This window comes from Setaria italica, chromosome VII (genome assembly GCF_000263155.2).
Source record: "Setaria italica strain Yugu1 chromosome VII, Setaria_italica_v2.0, whole genome shotgun sequence".
Taxonomy (NCBI): domain Eukaryota; kingdom Viridiplantae; phylum Streptophyta; class Magnoliopsida; order Poales; family Poaceae; genus Setaria; species Setaria italica.
Window position 1 is genome coordinate 35,663,417 of NC_028456.1, and position 14,768 is coordinate 35,678,184.

Genomic DNA, 14,768 nt, shown 5'->3' on the forward strand with positions numbered 1-14,768 from the left:
GTCAACAGATACTGGGCAAGCACGAGTGCACGACACCAGGCAGATTCCTGTAGTAAGTGTGAGGCCCAGTGATGGAGAAAACAAATGTTGTGGAGAAGGAATGGCAGCAGCCCGTCTGATGATTCTGCGGCTGAGCCCAGAGGGTATGGGTAGAAAGCGTCACCTGTATCCAGTAACAAGTTGCCAGCGTCCAGTTCCAACTGATGTGTGGGACGCCCGCTGGTTAGCCTCAAGAAGCCGTGGACGACTGAAGCTTGGCCATCCATGCTCAGGCTGCTGCTGCTTCTGCTTTCACCACCACCAGCAGAGAAACCATCGTAGATGAACTGATCGCTGCGATGAACAGCCCCGGCCGAGACGACAGACAGAAGGAGGACGAAGATGAGGATACGCTTGCTGTGTATGTCTTGTATTCTATACTTGTATAGGAGGGGATAGTTAAGTGGTAGAAAACCCTTTGCTACATGTATTGGTTGTTTTGGGGTGAATGAGAACGTCTTAATTAGTTAATATTACTCCTGTTGTGATGTTTATGACAAGCTAATTACTTCGTGTATTTAAAACGGGAGGAGTAGCATTCAAAAAGTTGTTTGCCTAATAATCAAATATAGACGACCAGACTGCTAGCAATTGGGAGCTCTAAGTGTCCTGAGTAATCATCGAAAAGAATGAAATTTGACAAAAACTTACAACATTCTGAAAATGGCCGGCTTATGCTCGTTGAACACAACTATTCTTTAAACCTCATTGTGCTACACGCATCTAAGATAGATCATATTACTATAGGTATAGAATATTATAATCTCAAATGAAAAATGCTCTAGTCAAAATGCACATTATGGAGTGGACAATATTACAGGATTTGATACAAACGCCAAAGGGATTAATTGAAACTCTGCCATAGAGCAGCACATCAGATGAGCAGCAAAAGCAGCTCTATAAAGCAACCAACACCAAGCAAGAGCACGATCTTGTCGTAACTATCACGAAGTAGCACAAGAATTTCAATCACCTTCCTCTGGAAAGATCGGTTATAGCCGTCGTTGGACATGACATGGCATGCTGCTCGTGCATTTCATTATCATCCTGGCTCACATCAAAGTTGCTCATCAGCAAAGTATCAGGTTGCAAGTCTGTTGGGAGCGCTGCATCCCTGTCAAGGTACTGCATCACAAGGCGCATGCGAGGCCTGGCGTTCGGCGATGGGTGACAACACAGTAGGCCAAGCTTCAGTACCACCTCTATCTCCTCCTCCACATAGTCATCCAGTCTCGGGTCGATGGCGTCAGTAATGGAGCCACGTCGCCATGCCGCAAGCACCCAGTCTGCCAGCGCAAGAGGCTCTCCATCAGCGCTGTTCACCCAGATCGGCCGCCTTGCACAGGCCACCTCCATCATCAACACGCCCAAGGCAAAGATGTCGGTCGCTTTGGTTGCCTTGCCAAGCCGAGCCAGCTCGGGGGCGATGTAACCCCACGTTCCTGCCACACGTGTTGTGTGAGCGTCAGCTCCATGAGCATGGAACCTTGCGAGGCCGAAATCACCCAGCCTTGCATTCATCTCCCCGTCAAGGAGGACGTTGCTGGTCTTGATGTCCCGGTGGATGACGACCTGCTCCCAGTCCTCGTGTAGGTAGAAAAGACCGGATGCAATGCCTTTGATGATGCGGAACCTTTGAGCCCAGCATAGATTGCGATCTTGGGTGTGTAAGTGGCAATCAAGGCTTCCATTGGGCATATAGTCATACACCAAAAGGAGTTGTTGCTTGTGCCGACAATAACCAAGCAGTTGGACAAGATTGCGGTGGCGGAGATGACCAAGGATGACGATCTCGGCCATGAACTCCTTCATCCCCTGCTTCGACTCTGGCGACACCCGCTTAATAGCAACTGTCCGATTTGAATGGGGAAGTAGTCCCTTGAAGACACTCCCAAAACCTCCTTTACCAAGGAGCATCTTGTCCTTGAATCCACTTGTGGCAATCAGTAGATCTTTGTAGGTGAAGGATGGAAGTCCGTACTCCCTCTGCCACTCCAGTTCATTTCTTCTTGCATCTAATCGCCTCTTCATATAGAGCTTGAAAAGAGTGGCAGAAACAGCTATGGCGATACCAACAGTTGGCAAAAGAGCTGCACATAATATTATTGTCTTGATCTTGTTGGTGTGTGTGTGTGGCTGATATTGAAGCTGCGCTGCAAGTTCTTGGATAGTCTTGATGGATAAGGCGGGGTAGTTGAGTGCTGCAGGTTCTCCGTTGAGCTTGAAGCTCCAACCCAGAATGTAATGTCTGCTGGGAATTGGGCCAGTCGCTGAGGAAAATCCAGCATAAACTTCCGTTCCTGGCAAAACGGTTGACAGATTACATGCGACTGATAGCAGCGGCCGGCTGGGTTTGGAGAGGCAGCAAGGGGCCATTGTGACATTTATCATGGCTTGGTTGCTGTCGTAGTCCACCCACAACTGCATGGGCTGTCCACTGATGAGGCTCAACTTATGAAACGCATGAGTAGGGGTATAGTAACCTGCCGTTGCCGACCCAACTGAAATCAGGCCGTTTATGTCAACCCCTATGTGGTTGCTGTCAATGTCTTGTAACTCATCGTTCTGTATGGTATCAATCTCGATAGCAACGATATGATTTGTTGCGTTACCGTTATTCAAGGGATTGAGAAGGCCAAGATACTGGGCAGGAGAGGCGCTAAAGAAATCTTTATTGGAACAAAGCACAAATGCAAGACCATCGGAGCTAATGTCAATGTAAGGCCCCATAATGGAGAAAAGAAATGTTGTAGAGAAGGATGCCAGGGAGGAGCCATTTGAGACATCTGTGAAATGGAGAGGGTAAGGGTAGAAAGCGTGACCTTTTGAGTGCGCGAGTCGGCCGCTGGTTAGCATCAAGAGGCCGTCGGCGACTGAAGCGTCACCGTCCATGGTAAGGTAGTCGTAACTGGAGAAACCATCGACGATGAACTCGCCGCCGTCAGCTACGGCGGCGTCAGTGGCCCAGCACACAGACAGCAGGAGAAGCACGAGGATGAGATACTGCAAGTGCAGAAAGCAAGGATGATGAAGCATGTTTAAGCTAGACGAGGCAAAGCTTCTCGGCAATATGGGTCGATCGAGTGCCATCTATCATTCAATTCCTTATCCTCCAGCCAAGCCAAATAATTGGGTCCACTCAATTCAATGTAGAGGAAGCCCGAGTCGTCGTCAAAGCTTTAAAGTAACTTTACTACTTGACCGCTCCGGTTGCCAAACTTTGCTGGTCATCCGTTGAACGCCCGGACAAACCTCACTTTCTCCGGAAACGGACGCCAATCGCATGACTGGCAAACTCCGGTCAACCAGCAACAATCCAAAAGGGGATCCAGGAACACCGGCCCGCCTACTAGTAGTATTAAATATAGACTAATTACAAAACTAATTACACAGATGAAAGCTAATTCACGAGACAGATCTATGAAACCTGATTAATCCATGATTTGACAGCGTGATGCTACAGTAAATATAGGCTAATCATGTATTAATTAAGCTTTATAGATTCGTCTTCCAAATTAACCTCTAATTCTCTGTATAATTAGTTTTATACAGAGAATTCGGCGATGGGAGAGGAAATCGCCTCTCTCTGGACTGTACCAGGGAGACGAGACTTCGGGAGAGCTCTCAAATGGCAGGGGATCCTTTGATCTGATGGCTTGCTTGCTCCAACGATAGTTGGGCCCTTCCGCCAACGGCCCAATAGAGGCCCAGTAGGCCTATGTACAAGGAGCAAAGCAGAGTGAGTTCCAAGTGAACTCTGGGAGCAACTTGACTTCCTCTTCTATTTTTTCCTGAATACGCAGGACAGCGCCCATGGTTTGCTTAAACTAGCTTCCATCTATAATTTTTTTTAATTAAAAAGGAACTTATTTCATGGCATGGGATGGTTACTTCTTGGATAAAGCTCAAGACTGAGATACGATTTCTCATGTTTTTGAGTTTTATTACTGCTGGAATGACCAAGCTTAATTCTGAACTCTGTTGGCAATGCAATGAAGGTTTGGCATATGTGAGACAAATCTCAAATAAACAAAGAAAATGTCGGAACAAATGCCCACAGTCCCAGTGAAAACAATGCTAGTGATTAGTCGAAACACCTGAAAACTTATTGTAATGAGTTGCATGTTTAGCATGAAGTAGGGAGCCAAAGAGATCGTGCAGTTGTGCAACCAACAGGCAAGCTGATTGTGACCGCATGGCAGTCACTCCACTGCAACCAAGGAGCTGATAGATTGTGCCATGCATTTGAAAGTAGTACTACTAATTAAGCAAAAGGTAACCTTTGTGAACCTTTTAAATTGGAAATAATTGAAGCAAAAAGAATCCTTAAGTAGCATTGGTACAGCATAATTTGTACGGCATTGAAAGTTTGATGCAATGATATTGCCCCACTTCTTTGAACCTGTGATCGACTGGCAAGTCTTGTCTTGATGACATCTTCTGTGCGGTCTATTGCACTGGAATGCCAGAATTGGTTCACAGCATTTGCATATCTCCATGTGGTTTCGAATGCCATCATTCACCTTCCAGGCGGTGGCGGCTCGGGTGTGCGAGGCGCGAGGGCCGGGCAGGCGGAGCGAGCGGTGGTGCGTCGGCGACGTGCAGGAGGCGGCGCGGCGTGCCAGCCGACGGCGGCGCAGGGCGAGGAGAGGCAGTTGGCGACGCTAGGCGAGGCCGCGGGGCAGCGGCGGCGCGGACCAGAGGGGCGGCGCAGGCGGTGCTGCAGGAGGTCTCGGGCGACACGGGGTTTTGCTTTTTCTACTAGGATAGAGAAAAAAATCCTAGCAGGCGCAAAATCGTCCCATTTCTGGCTCCATCTTGGTATCCTATGAATCTGATTCAAAATTTTAGGTTCCCTAATTTGCACTTGATATGTTACCTTTTTAAAAAAAATAGAGATGAATACGTATCAACCATGAGAACACAAGGGGAATAACTTTACTTAAAATTGTAAATGATTACATCGGTGTCGCCTCATTAAAAATTTCACCTCCGTCATGGAACCTACCACGGGGTTAAGAGTACGGCCCGTTATATATGAAATTGACTAGTCCCAACCCATCACGGGGTTAAGAGCCACCCCTGTCGAGCATCCTGCAGTTACGAGTGCGAGGAAGGTAGAGGTAGCCGGATTCCCCCCATGATTGTCCCCAAGAATTCTTCAGGATGTAAAAGTCGGGGCTGTAACCCACGAGCAATTACCCCAGTACATGCCGCCGCCCCCGTAGTCCCACAACTGCGTGGGGAGCAGGGGCGTGTCTCAACTGCCCGCGTTGCCACTCCACTGCATGCGTTGAGAATGCTCCAGCTGCCGGGCGTAGGTCACAGGTGTCGGCTGCGTGCTCCGCCATTTGCGCCGCCGCCTCTGTTTCGCGCGCAGCCGCCCACCTCCGCCGGCCAAACCCCCTCGCCATCTCCCGTTCACGCACCGCCACCTCGCCCCGAAGCTCCAGCCGCCGCCAGACGACCGCCCGAGGCAGCCTCGCAGGGGCCACTCCCATCGCAGGGGCCACTCCCATCCCATGCGCGGGCGGATCACGGGGTAAGAGCCACCCCACTCCAGCATCCCGCAGTTCAGTTCACTCCAGCATCCCGCAGTTCACTCCAGGGGTCACGCCACGCCAGTCGACGGAGACCGGCAGCGGGAGGTTCCCGTCGCCGCCGCGCCTTTTGACGGGCCCAGCTGCTGCAGTGACGCCTTTGCTACATGTATTGGTTGTTTTGGGGTGAATGAGAACGTCTTAATTAGTTAATATTACTCCTGTTGTGATGTTTATGACAAGCTAATTACTTCGTGTATTTAAAACGGGAGGAGTAGCATTCAAAAAGTTGTTTGCCTAATAATCAAATATAGACGACCAGACTGCTAGCAATTGGGAGCTCTAAGTGTCCTGAGTAATCATCGAAAAGAATGAAATTTGACAAAAACTTACAACATTCTGAAAATGGCCGGCTTATGCTCGTTGAACACAACTATTCTTTAAACCTCATTGTGCTACACGCATCTAAGATAGATCATATTACTGTAGGTATAGAATATTATAATCTCAAATGAAAAATGCTCTGGTTCAAAATGCACATTATGGAGTGGACAATATTACAGGATTTGATACAAACGCCAAAGGGATTAATTGAAACTCTGCCATAGAGCAGCACATCAGATGAGCAGCAAAAGCAGCTCTATAAAGCAACCAACACCAAGCAAGAGCACGATCTTGTCGTAACTATCACGAAGTAGCACAAGAATTTCAATCACCTTCCTCTGGAAAGATCGGTTATAGCCGTCGTTGGACATGACATGGCATGCTGCTCGTGCATTTCATTATCATCCTGGCTCACATCAAAGTTGCTCATCAGCAAAGTATCAGGTTGCAAGTCTGTTGGGAGCGCTGCATCCCTGTCAAGGTACTGCATCACAAGGCGCATGCGAGGCCTGGCGTTCGGCGATGGGTGACAACACAGTAGGCCAAGCTTCAGTACCACCTCTATCTCCTCCTCCACATAGTCATCCAGTCTCGGGTCGATGGCGTCAGTAATGGAGCCACGTCGCCATGCCGCAAGCACCCAGTCTGCCAGCGCAAGAGGCTCTCCATCAGCGCTGTTCACCCAGATCGGCCGCCTTGCACAGGCCACCTCCATCATCAACACGCCCAAGGCAAAGATGTCGGTCGCTTTGGTTGCCTTGCCAAGCCGGGCCAGCTCAGGGGCAATGTAACCCCACGTTCCTGCCACACGTGTTGTGTGAGCGTCAGCTCCATGAGCATGGGACCTTGCGAGGCCGAAATCACCCAGCCTTGCATTCATCTCCCCGTCAAGGAGGACGTTGCTGGTCTTGATGTCCCGGTGGATGACGACCTGCTCCCAGTCCTCGTGTAGGTAGAAAAGACCGGATGCAATGCCTTTGATGATGCGGAACCTTTGAGCCCAGCATAGATTGCGATCTTGGGTGTGTAAGTGGCAATCAAGGCTTCCATTGGGCATATAGTCATACACCAAAAGGAGTTGTTGCTTGTGCCGACAATAACCAAGCAGTTGGACAAGATTGCGGTGGCGGAGATGACCAAGGATGACGATCTCGGCCATGAACTCCTTCATCCCCTGCTTCGACTCTGGCGACACCCGCTTAATAGCAACTGTCCGATTTGAATGGGGAAGTAGTCCCTTGAAGACACTCCCAAAACCTCCTTTACCAAGGAGCATCTTGTCCTTGAATCCACTTGTGGCAATCAGTAGATCTTTGTAGGTGAAGGATGGAAGTCCGTACTCCCTCTGCCACTCCAGTTGATTTCTTCTTGCATCTAATCGCCTCTTCATATGGAGCTTGAAAAGAGTGGCAGAAACAGCTATGGCGATTCCAACAGTTGGCAAAAGAGCTGCACATAATATTATTGTCTTGATCTTGTTGGTGTGTGGCTGATATTGAAGCTGCGCCGCAAGTTCTTGGATAGTCTTGATGGATAAGGCGGAGTAGTTGAGTGCTGCAGGTTCTCCGTTGAGCTTGAAGCTCCAACCCAGAATGTAATGTCTGCTGCCAAGTACGCCATTCGCTGAGGAAAATCCAGCATAAACTGCCGTTCCTGGCAAAACGGTTGACAGATTACATGCGACTGATAGCAGCGGCCAGCTGGGTTTGGAGGACAGGCAGCAAGGGGCCACTGTGACATTCATCATGGCTTGGTTGCTGTCGTAGTCCACCCACAACTGCATGGGCTGTCCACCGGTGAGGCTCAACTTCCGAAACGCATGGGTAGGGGTATAGTAACCTGCCGTTGCCGACGAAACTGAAATCAGACCGTTTATGTCAACCCCTATGTGGTTGCTGTCAATGTCTTGGAACTCCGAGTTCATTATGGTATCAAGCTCGATAGCAACGATATGATTTGTTGCGTTACCGTTATTCCACTGATTGAGAAGGCCAAGAAACTGGCCAGGAAGGGCGCTAGAGAAATCTTTATTGGAACAAAGCACAAATGCAAGACCATGGCTGCTAAGGTCAATGTAAGGCCCCATAATGGAGAAAAGAAATGTTGTAGAGAAGGATGCCAGGGAGGAGCCATTTGAGACCTCTGTGAAATCGAGAGGGTAAGGGTAGAAAGCGTGACCTTTTAAGAACGAGAGTCGGCCGCTGGTTAGCCTCAAGAGGCCGTCGGCGACTGAAGCGTCACCGTCCATGGTAAGGTTTAGGTCGGCACCGGAGAAACCATCGAAGATGAACTCGCCGCCGTCAGCTACGGCGGCGTCAGGGCGCACAGACAGCAGGAGAAGCACGAGGATGGGATACTGCAAGTGCAGAAAGCAAGGATGATGAAGCATGTTTAAGCTAGACGAGGCAAAGCTTCTCCGCAATATGTGTCGATCGAGTGCCATCTATCATTCAATTCCTTGATCCTCCAGCCAAGCCAAGTAATTCGGTCCACTCAATTCAATGTAGAGGAAGCCCGAGTCGTCGTCAAAGCTTAAATTTACCACTTGACCGCTCCGGTTGCCAAACTTTGCTGGTCAAAGCAACCGCGCGGTGTACAATTTGACAAGTCATCATCTTCGATGACGACTGTTTTAGACGTCTGCAGATTTTTTAAGCCCATCAATAGCACGTGTTGTTCATCTGTTGAACGCCTACTTTCACCTTCACCGGAAACGGACGCCAGTCGCATGACCGGCAAACGCCGGTCAACCAGCAACAATCCATGGGATCCAAGAACACCAGCCCGAACAGTGGATCCTGTTTGGGTCACGGACGAAAATTTAAGTTTGGTTCACGTCGTAGTAATAGTAATTAGGAGTATTAAATATGGATTAATTACAACAACCGATTCCATCTACTTTCAGACCTTGAGTTGTTTCACGCATGCATGCCCGTTATGCATGCAACAACGTGCGTGCCACTGACACTAACAAGCACACTGACTCCTGCTGCACTGTGTATGTGTGCTTCCATTTCAACCTCAGGAAACAGATAGACTTCTCTTAGTGATGGTAACTTGCATTGGCCAACTCGATCTCATCCTTTTTGCTCAGCTAATACTACTACCTAGTATTGTCAAGGAATATTATGTTTTCCCCTGCTAATTTAATCAATAATTGTCTGCTCATGCCTCCATCGCAAGTCTAGTATATTTTCCTCTGCATATGAAGATGAAGATCCGTCCTCAAAGGCCAGCTGAAGCATCATAATAGCAGAGCTTTCCAAACAGTAACCAATGCGTGTGGCCTTGTATTATTTGCAAGCTCTTTTCCGAAAAGGAAACAGAGAACATACGTACTCTATCATCTGGTGTTGCATACTTGCATCATACATAATCTTTTGGCAAGGCGACTCCTGTGATCATGCTTCCATCACGAGTTTAGTTCCTCCTCTCCTCTGGACATCCTCAAGGACAGACTCAAACATCATCATAATACGATAGAACCTAGCTTCCAAGATCAATGAGTGTGAGGCATTCGTCGGCGGATCTTATCCTACAGAGGACATCCTGGATTGGCTTCAATGTTCACACTTTGTGCATATCCATATGACATGCATATTTGTGTACATGGATGAGAACTTGTCATCATCGATGGAACTTGATCACTTGATGGCTGAATCAGATCCAAAACCAACACGCATCAACTTTACCATTTGGAATTTTATCCAATATATCTCAAATCAAATGTGATAGGCTAAGTACTTCAATGTTTATATTTAAAGATGAAGCAGAGAAATTAGAGCTTTTTTACGGTGCACAATACTACCTTATACTACTGTTTGAAAAGAACTCATGTGTAAGATCTGACGGTTGAGATTAATTGTATACCACTAAAACCTTAAGCTGTAGTATAGGTAGTCTGCATGAGCAGTATGGGTATTATAGGGGTATGATTGAAAATATGTAAATTGGTATTGTTGGGAGATCGACGGGCGCCGCGGTGTGCGGGTGGCGGCGGCGGCTGAGCACTGTCAGATCGACCGGTGCCACATGCGGGTGGTGGCGGCGGCCGAGCGGGAAAAAATCCTCGAATAATATATGTTGTACTAATTATAATTTTACCCATATCAAAAAACAGTCTATACTCTATACTACCACTTGGTAGTAGTATTGTGCACCGTAAAAGAGCTCGAGAAATTAAATCAGCCTCATGTTCATTTGTTAATCAGGAAGAGCTCCAAAAGCCAAATGCTTATGCATGCTTTAAAAGCAGATCCATGGTTAGCAGTATGTTTTCAGCATTTCAATTCACCAGAAAAAATAAATAAACATGACATCCTAACTAAGGACCATATATAGAGCTGCCTGCAACTTGCATTTTAGCATCAATTACCATTTTGTATCACATGCTTCTTTATCTCAAATTATGCTCATGAGCATGCATGCTCCATTAGGAGAATCATTATGCATGAATTATGGAATCATAGCCTGCAGTGGGGCCACTAGTCTCTCAAATGTTTCCACTTGGAAAAAAGAATCCTTAGCTTTTGCTTCCTTTTGTTAGTACCAAAGACTTCATTCCTAATTCTATTCCTGCATCAACTTTTTTTCACATCCCAAATCCCTTGAAACTATGAGGTCACTAACAACTTTCTCCTGTGCTTTTGACTGTCATATCTCTTCGTATCCACTCTTTCCGAGCATATGACTAACTGAATCTTTACTTTGGCACGGGTTGTTGATCTTGCACTACCAAATTTTACATGGAAGTATAACTACACTGTCTGACCATAACGACATTTAAAGTTGTATCCTGTAAGGATCAAAAGTGCATCACTTCATCTAGATTGTCTCCTTTTTGTTGTTGCTTGTACCACTGAACCAAGTAATCAAGATGTGACGTATACTAGCCTGAACTTGTCATGTGATATACAGGTCAAACGTGTCAAGAGAGTAGTAAATTTGCTTCATTGATCATACCCTGTACAAATTTCAGTACAAATTTAGACTTGTGGGTAATCAGAACCAAACTTAGTTTTAACAGTGAAGCAGTGCTAAAAGATTTATTGCTCCACTGTAAAAGGAAAACAAATTATTGTTCAAACATATATTTTTGGCAGACTTTGAAACCGTAAAGTTGTCAAATACTTGTTCCATCAAATGATTCATGTCCATGAGCTGTGGTTGGCAAAAGTACAACATGAAGCGTGCTGTGCTGTGTGCTAAGGGCTAACCACCACATACTGTTCATGGATTCAGTAGGCAAGTACCCAATCTGTTCTAGCTTCAGACGGTTTCTTGCAATTCAAGGCAGTCTAAAGTCAAATGGAAAGAAGAGCAAGAATCTTGAGGAGGAAGGGAAGAAACGCAATTTGGCATAAAAGGGGGAGATTTGCTTGGTGGCATAAAAGAGCTCTCAAGTAAACATTTTTATAATGCAAGGCTGTGATGTAGCTCGATGCTAATTTGGAGGCATCTAACAACTCTTGTGCTCCACTACTTGTCCTTGAAAAACTGAAAAGATGTTTCACATGCTGGTGTGCAAGCATACCAGCGCCCATGGTTTGCTTAAACTAGCTTCCATCTATAATTTTTTTTAATTAAAAAGGAACTTATTTCATGGCATGGGATGGTTACTTCTTGGATAAAGCTCAAGACTGAGATACGATTTCTCATGTTTTTGAGTTTTATTACTGCTGGAATGACCAAGCTTAATTCTGAACTCTGTTGGCAATGCAATGAAGGTTTGGCATATGTGAGACAAATCTCAAATAAACAAAGAAAATGTCGGAACAAATGCCCACAGTCCCAGTGAAAACAATGCTAGTGATTAGTCGAAACACCTGAAAACTTATTGTAATGAGTTGCATGTTTAGCATGAAGTAGGGAGCCAAAGAGATCGTGCAGTTGTGCAACCAACAGGCAAGCTGATTGTGACCGCATGGCAGTCACTCCACTGCAACCAAGGAGCTGATAGATTGTGCCATGCATTTGAAAGTAGTACTACTAATTAAGCAAAAGGTAACCTTTGTGAACCTTTTAAATTGGAAATAATTGAAGCAAAAAGAATCCTTAAGTAGCATTGGTACAGCATAATTTGTACGGCATTGAAAGTTTGATGCAATGATATTGCCCCACTTCTTTGAACCTGTGATCGACTGGCAAGTCTTGTCTTGATGACATCTTCTGTGCGGTCTATTGCACTGGAATGCCAGAATTGGTTCACAGCATTTGCATATCTCCATGTGGTTTCGAATGCCATCATTCACCTTCCAGGCGGTGGCGGCTCGGGTGTGCGAGGCGCGAGGGCCGGGCAGGCGGAGCGAGCGGTGGTGCGTCGGCGACGTGCAGGAGGCGGCGCGGCGTGCCAGCCGACGGCGGCGCAGGGCGAGGAGAGGCGGCTGGCGACGCTAGGCGAGGCCGCGGGGCAGCGGCGGCGCGGACCAGAGGGGCGGCGCAGGCGGTGCTGCAGGAGGCCTCGGGCGACACGGGGTTTTGCTTTTTCTACTAGGATAGAGAAAAAAATCCTGGCAGGCGCAAAATCGTCCCATTTCTGGCTCCATCTTGGTATCCTATGAATCTGATTCAAAATTTTAGATTCCCTAATTTGCACTTGATCTGTTACCTTTCTAAAAAAAATAAAGATGAATACGCATCAAGCATGAGAACACAAGGAGAATAATTTTACTTAAAATTGTAAATGATGATATCGGTCGTCTCATTAAAAATCTCACCTCCATCATGGAGCCTACCATGGGGTTAAGAGTCGACCCGTTACATATGAAATTGACTAGTCCCAACCCATCACGGGGTTAAGAGCCACCCCTGTCGAGCATCCTGCAGTTACGAGTGCGAGGAAGGTAGAGGTAGCCGGATTCCCCCCATGATTGTCCCCAAGAATTCTTCAGGATGTAAAAGTCGGGGCTGTAACCCACGAGCAATTACCCCAGTACATGCCGCCGCCCCCGTAGTCCCACAACTGCGTGGGGAGCAGGGGCGTGTCTCAACTGCCCGCGTTGCCACTCCACTGCATGCGTTGAGAATGCTCCAGCTGCCGGGCGTAGGTCACAGGTGTCGGCTGCGTGCTCCGCCATTTGCGCCGCCGCCTCTGTTTCGCGCGCAGCCGCCCACCTCCGCCGGCCAAACCCCCTCGCCATCTCCCGTTCACGCACCGCCACCTCGCCCCGAAGCTCCAGCCGCCGCCAGACGACCGCCCGAGGCAGCCTCGCAGGGGCCACTCCCATCGCAGGGGCCACTCCCATCCCATGCGCGGGCGGATCACGGGGTAAGAGCCACCCCACTCCAGCATCCCGCAGTTCAGTTCACTCCAGCATCCCGCAGTTCACTCCAGGGGTCACGCCACGCCAGTCGACGGAGACCGGCAGCGGGAGGTTCCCGTCGCCGCCGCACCTTTTGACGGGCCCAGCTGCTGCAGTGACGCGCCGCTCCGGAGTCATGCGACACTTGCAGGCTCAAGCTCCTTCCTTGTTGCGTCCGCGAAACCGTTGAGTCGCAGAGGCTCGTCTGCAACTCGAACAGTACGGGACGCGACGAGGTGCACCGTCTGGCCCGGACGCGGCGAATCGGCGGCGCTCGGCTCCGGCGGCTTTGGCGGCGGCGCAGCAGGGGAGCTGGGAAACTGGGGCTCGGGTGAGGGTGAAGGCGGCGGAGGTTTGGGCGGCACTTTATAGGCTGAGCTGCGGCGACGTGGGGGAGTGTTGGCGAGGGGCCGGCGGGAGGTGGTTGGCGAGGGGCCGGCGACGTGGGCTGGAGGAAGGGCCGTTGAGACATGCTAGTTCTACGTGCATGGTATAATATTTTGGTGCAGGAGGAGGCAGGTGAACGATACCAGCGAGTATTGGGGCAGGGTAGGGAAAGGTGGTCTCACCGGATCTGGCGGGATGGGGATGGGGAACGGAACTGTTTGAAATTGAAACACACGCACTCTCTCTAACGACGCACCCTCCTTCCAGCCGCCGCTCGCCACGGCCAATTCCAATGCCGAATGCAAGCTGCTGACGATTATCCTGTTGTTTACCATGGTGGTGGTGATTGGCAATTCTCCCAGTGTACACAGCTTCTTCTCTGATCGAGACATATAATATCCAAAAGTGCAATGACTGTCCTCAACACCTATCACGTAATGGTCTCAGCGCCAACTCCATTGAAGAGATATACCGCGGCTTCCTCGGGCCCAGGGTCGGAACGGGGGAGGAATACGAGCAGGAGACCCGCCGGATGTTCGTGGGGTGGAAGGCCAAGTACAGCAAGACCTACAGAGACGTCGGTGAGGAGAGGTGCCGGTACGGGTTGTTCAAGGGCAACCGCCGCGTCGTCGTCCGGCTCAACGCCGCCGCTGGGCAAGACGTGTACGGCCTCAACCAATTCGGCGACCTCACCAATGAGGAAGTCCAACAACGCTGCTACCCGGAGACGGACCGAGAGCTGAGCGCCAGGTGCCAAGCCGCCTTCCTCGACCCGGGCTCGGGCACCGTCCGCGTCCGCGAGAGGCTGATTTCGTACCTGGTAACCATCCTTGCATTGCTAGCTGTTTTTAGTTTCTTTATTATAGTTTTACAGCACAGAAACATAGTGCTTAATTCATTTCTTCTGTAAAAACAAGACTTGGATACATCTATCACGTACAACATGCTGTGCCTGCATTTTCTAGTTTGATAATCTGGCCTGGAAAGTTTCCAAAGGCTGCAATTTTACCTCTGTCTGTCTAGGAGAGTAAATTTCTCCTACTCATTGGTTATGTTCAAATCATTATGATTTGTCTATACAAGTATAATTAGCAGTAAGTGAATTGAATCAATATTA

At 48.5% G+C, this 14,768-nt stretch overlaps 2 protein-coding genes across 2 annotated transcripts; both read right to left on the reverse strand.

Annotated features, from left to right (window-relative positions):
* Positions 1–775: 775 nt before the first annotated feature.
* Positions 776–3,144, reverse strand: LOC101753759 (L-type lectin-domain containing receptor kinase IV.4). Its single transcript, XM_022828656.1, has one exon. The coding sequence runs from the start codon at positions 3,127–3,129 to the stop codon at positions 1,009–1,011; it is 2,121 nt and encodes a 706-aa protein (XP_022684391.1). The 5' UTR covers positions 3,130–3,144; the 3' UTR covers positions 776–1,008.
* A 2,915-nt stretch (positions 3,145–6,059) lies between these two features.
* Positions 6,060–8,402, reverse strand: LOC111257837 (L-type lectin-domain containing receptor kinase IV.4-like). Its single transcript, XM_022828005.1, has one exon. It carries the CDS (start codon positions 8,350–8,352, stop codon positions 6,292–6,294), a length of 2,061 nt encoding a protein of 686 aa, XP_022683740.1. The 5' UTR covers positions 8,353–8,402; the 3' UTR covers positions 6,060–6,291.
* Positions 8,403–14,768: the final 6,366 nt, after the last annotated feature.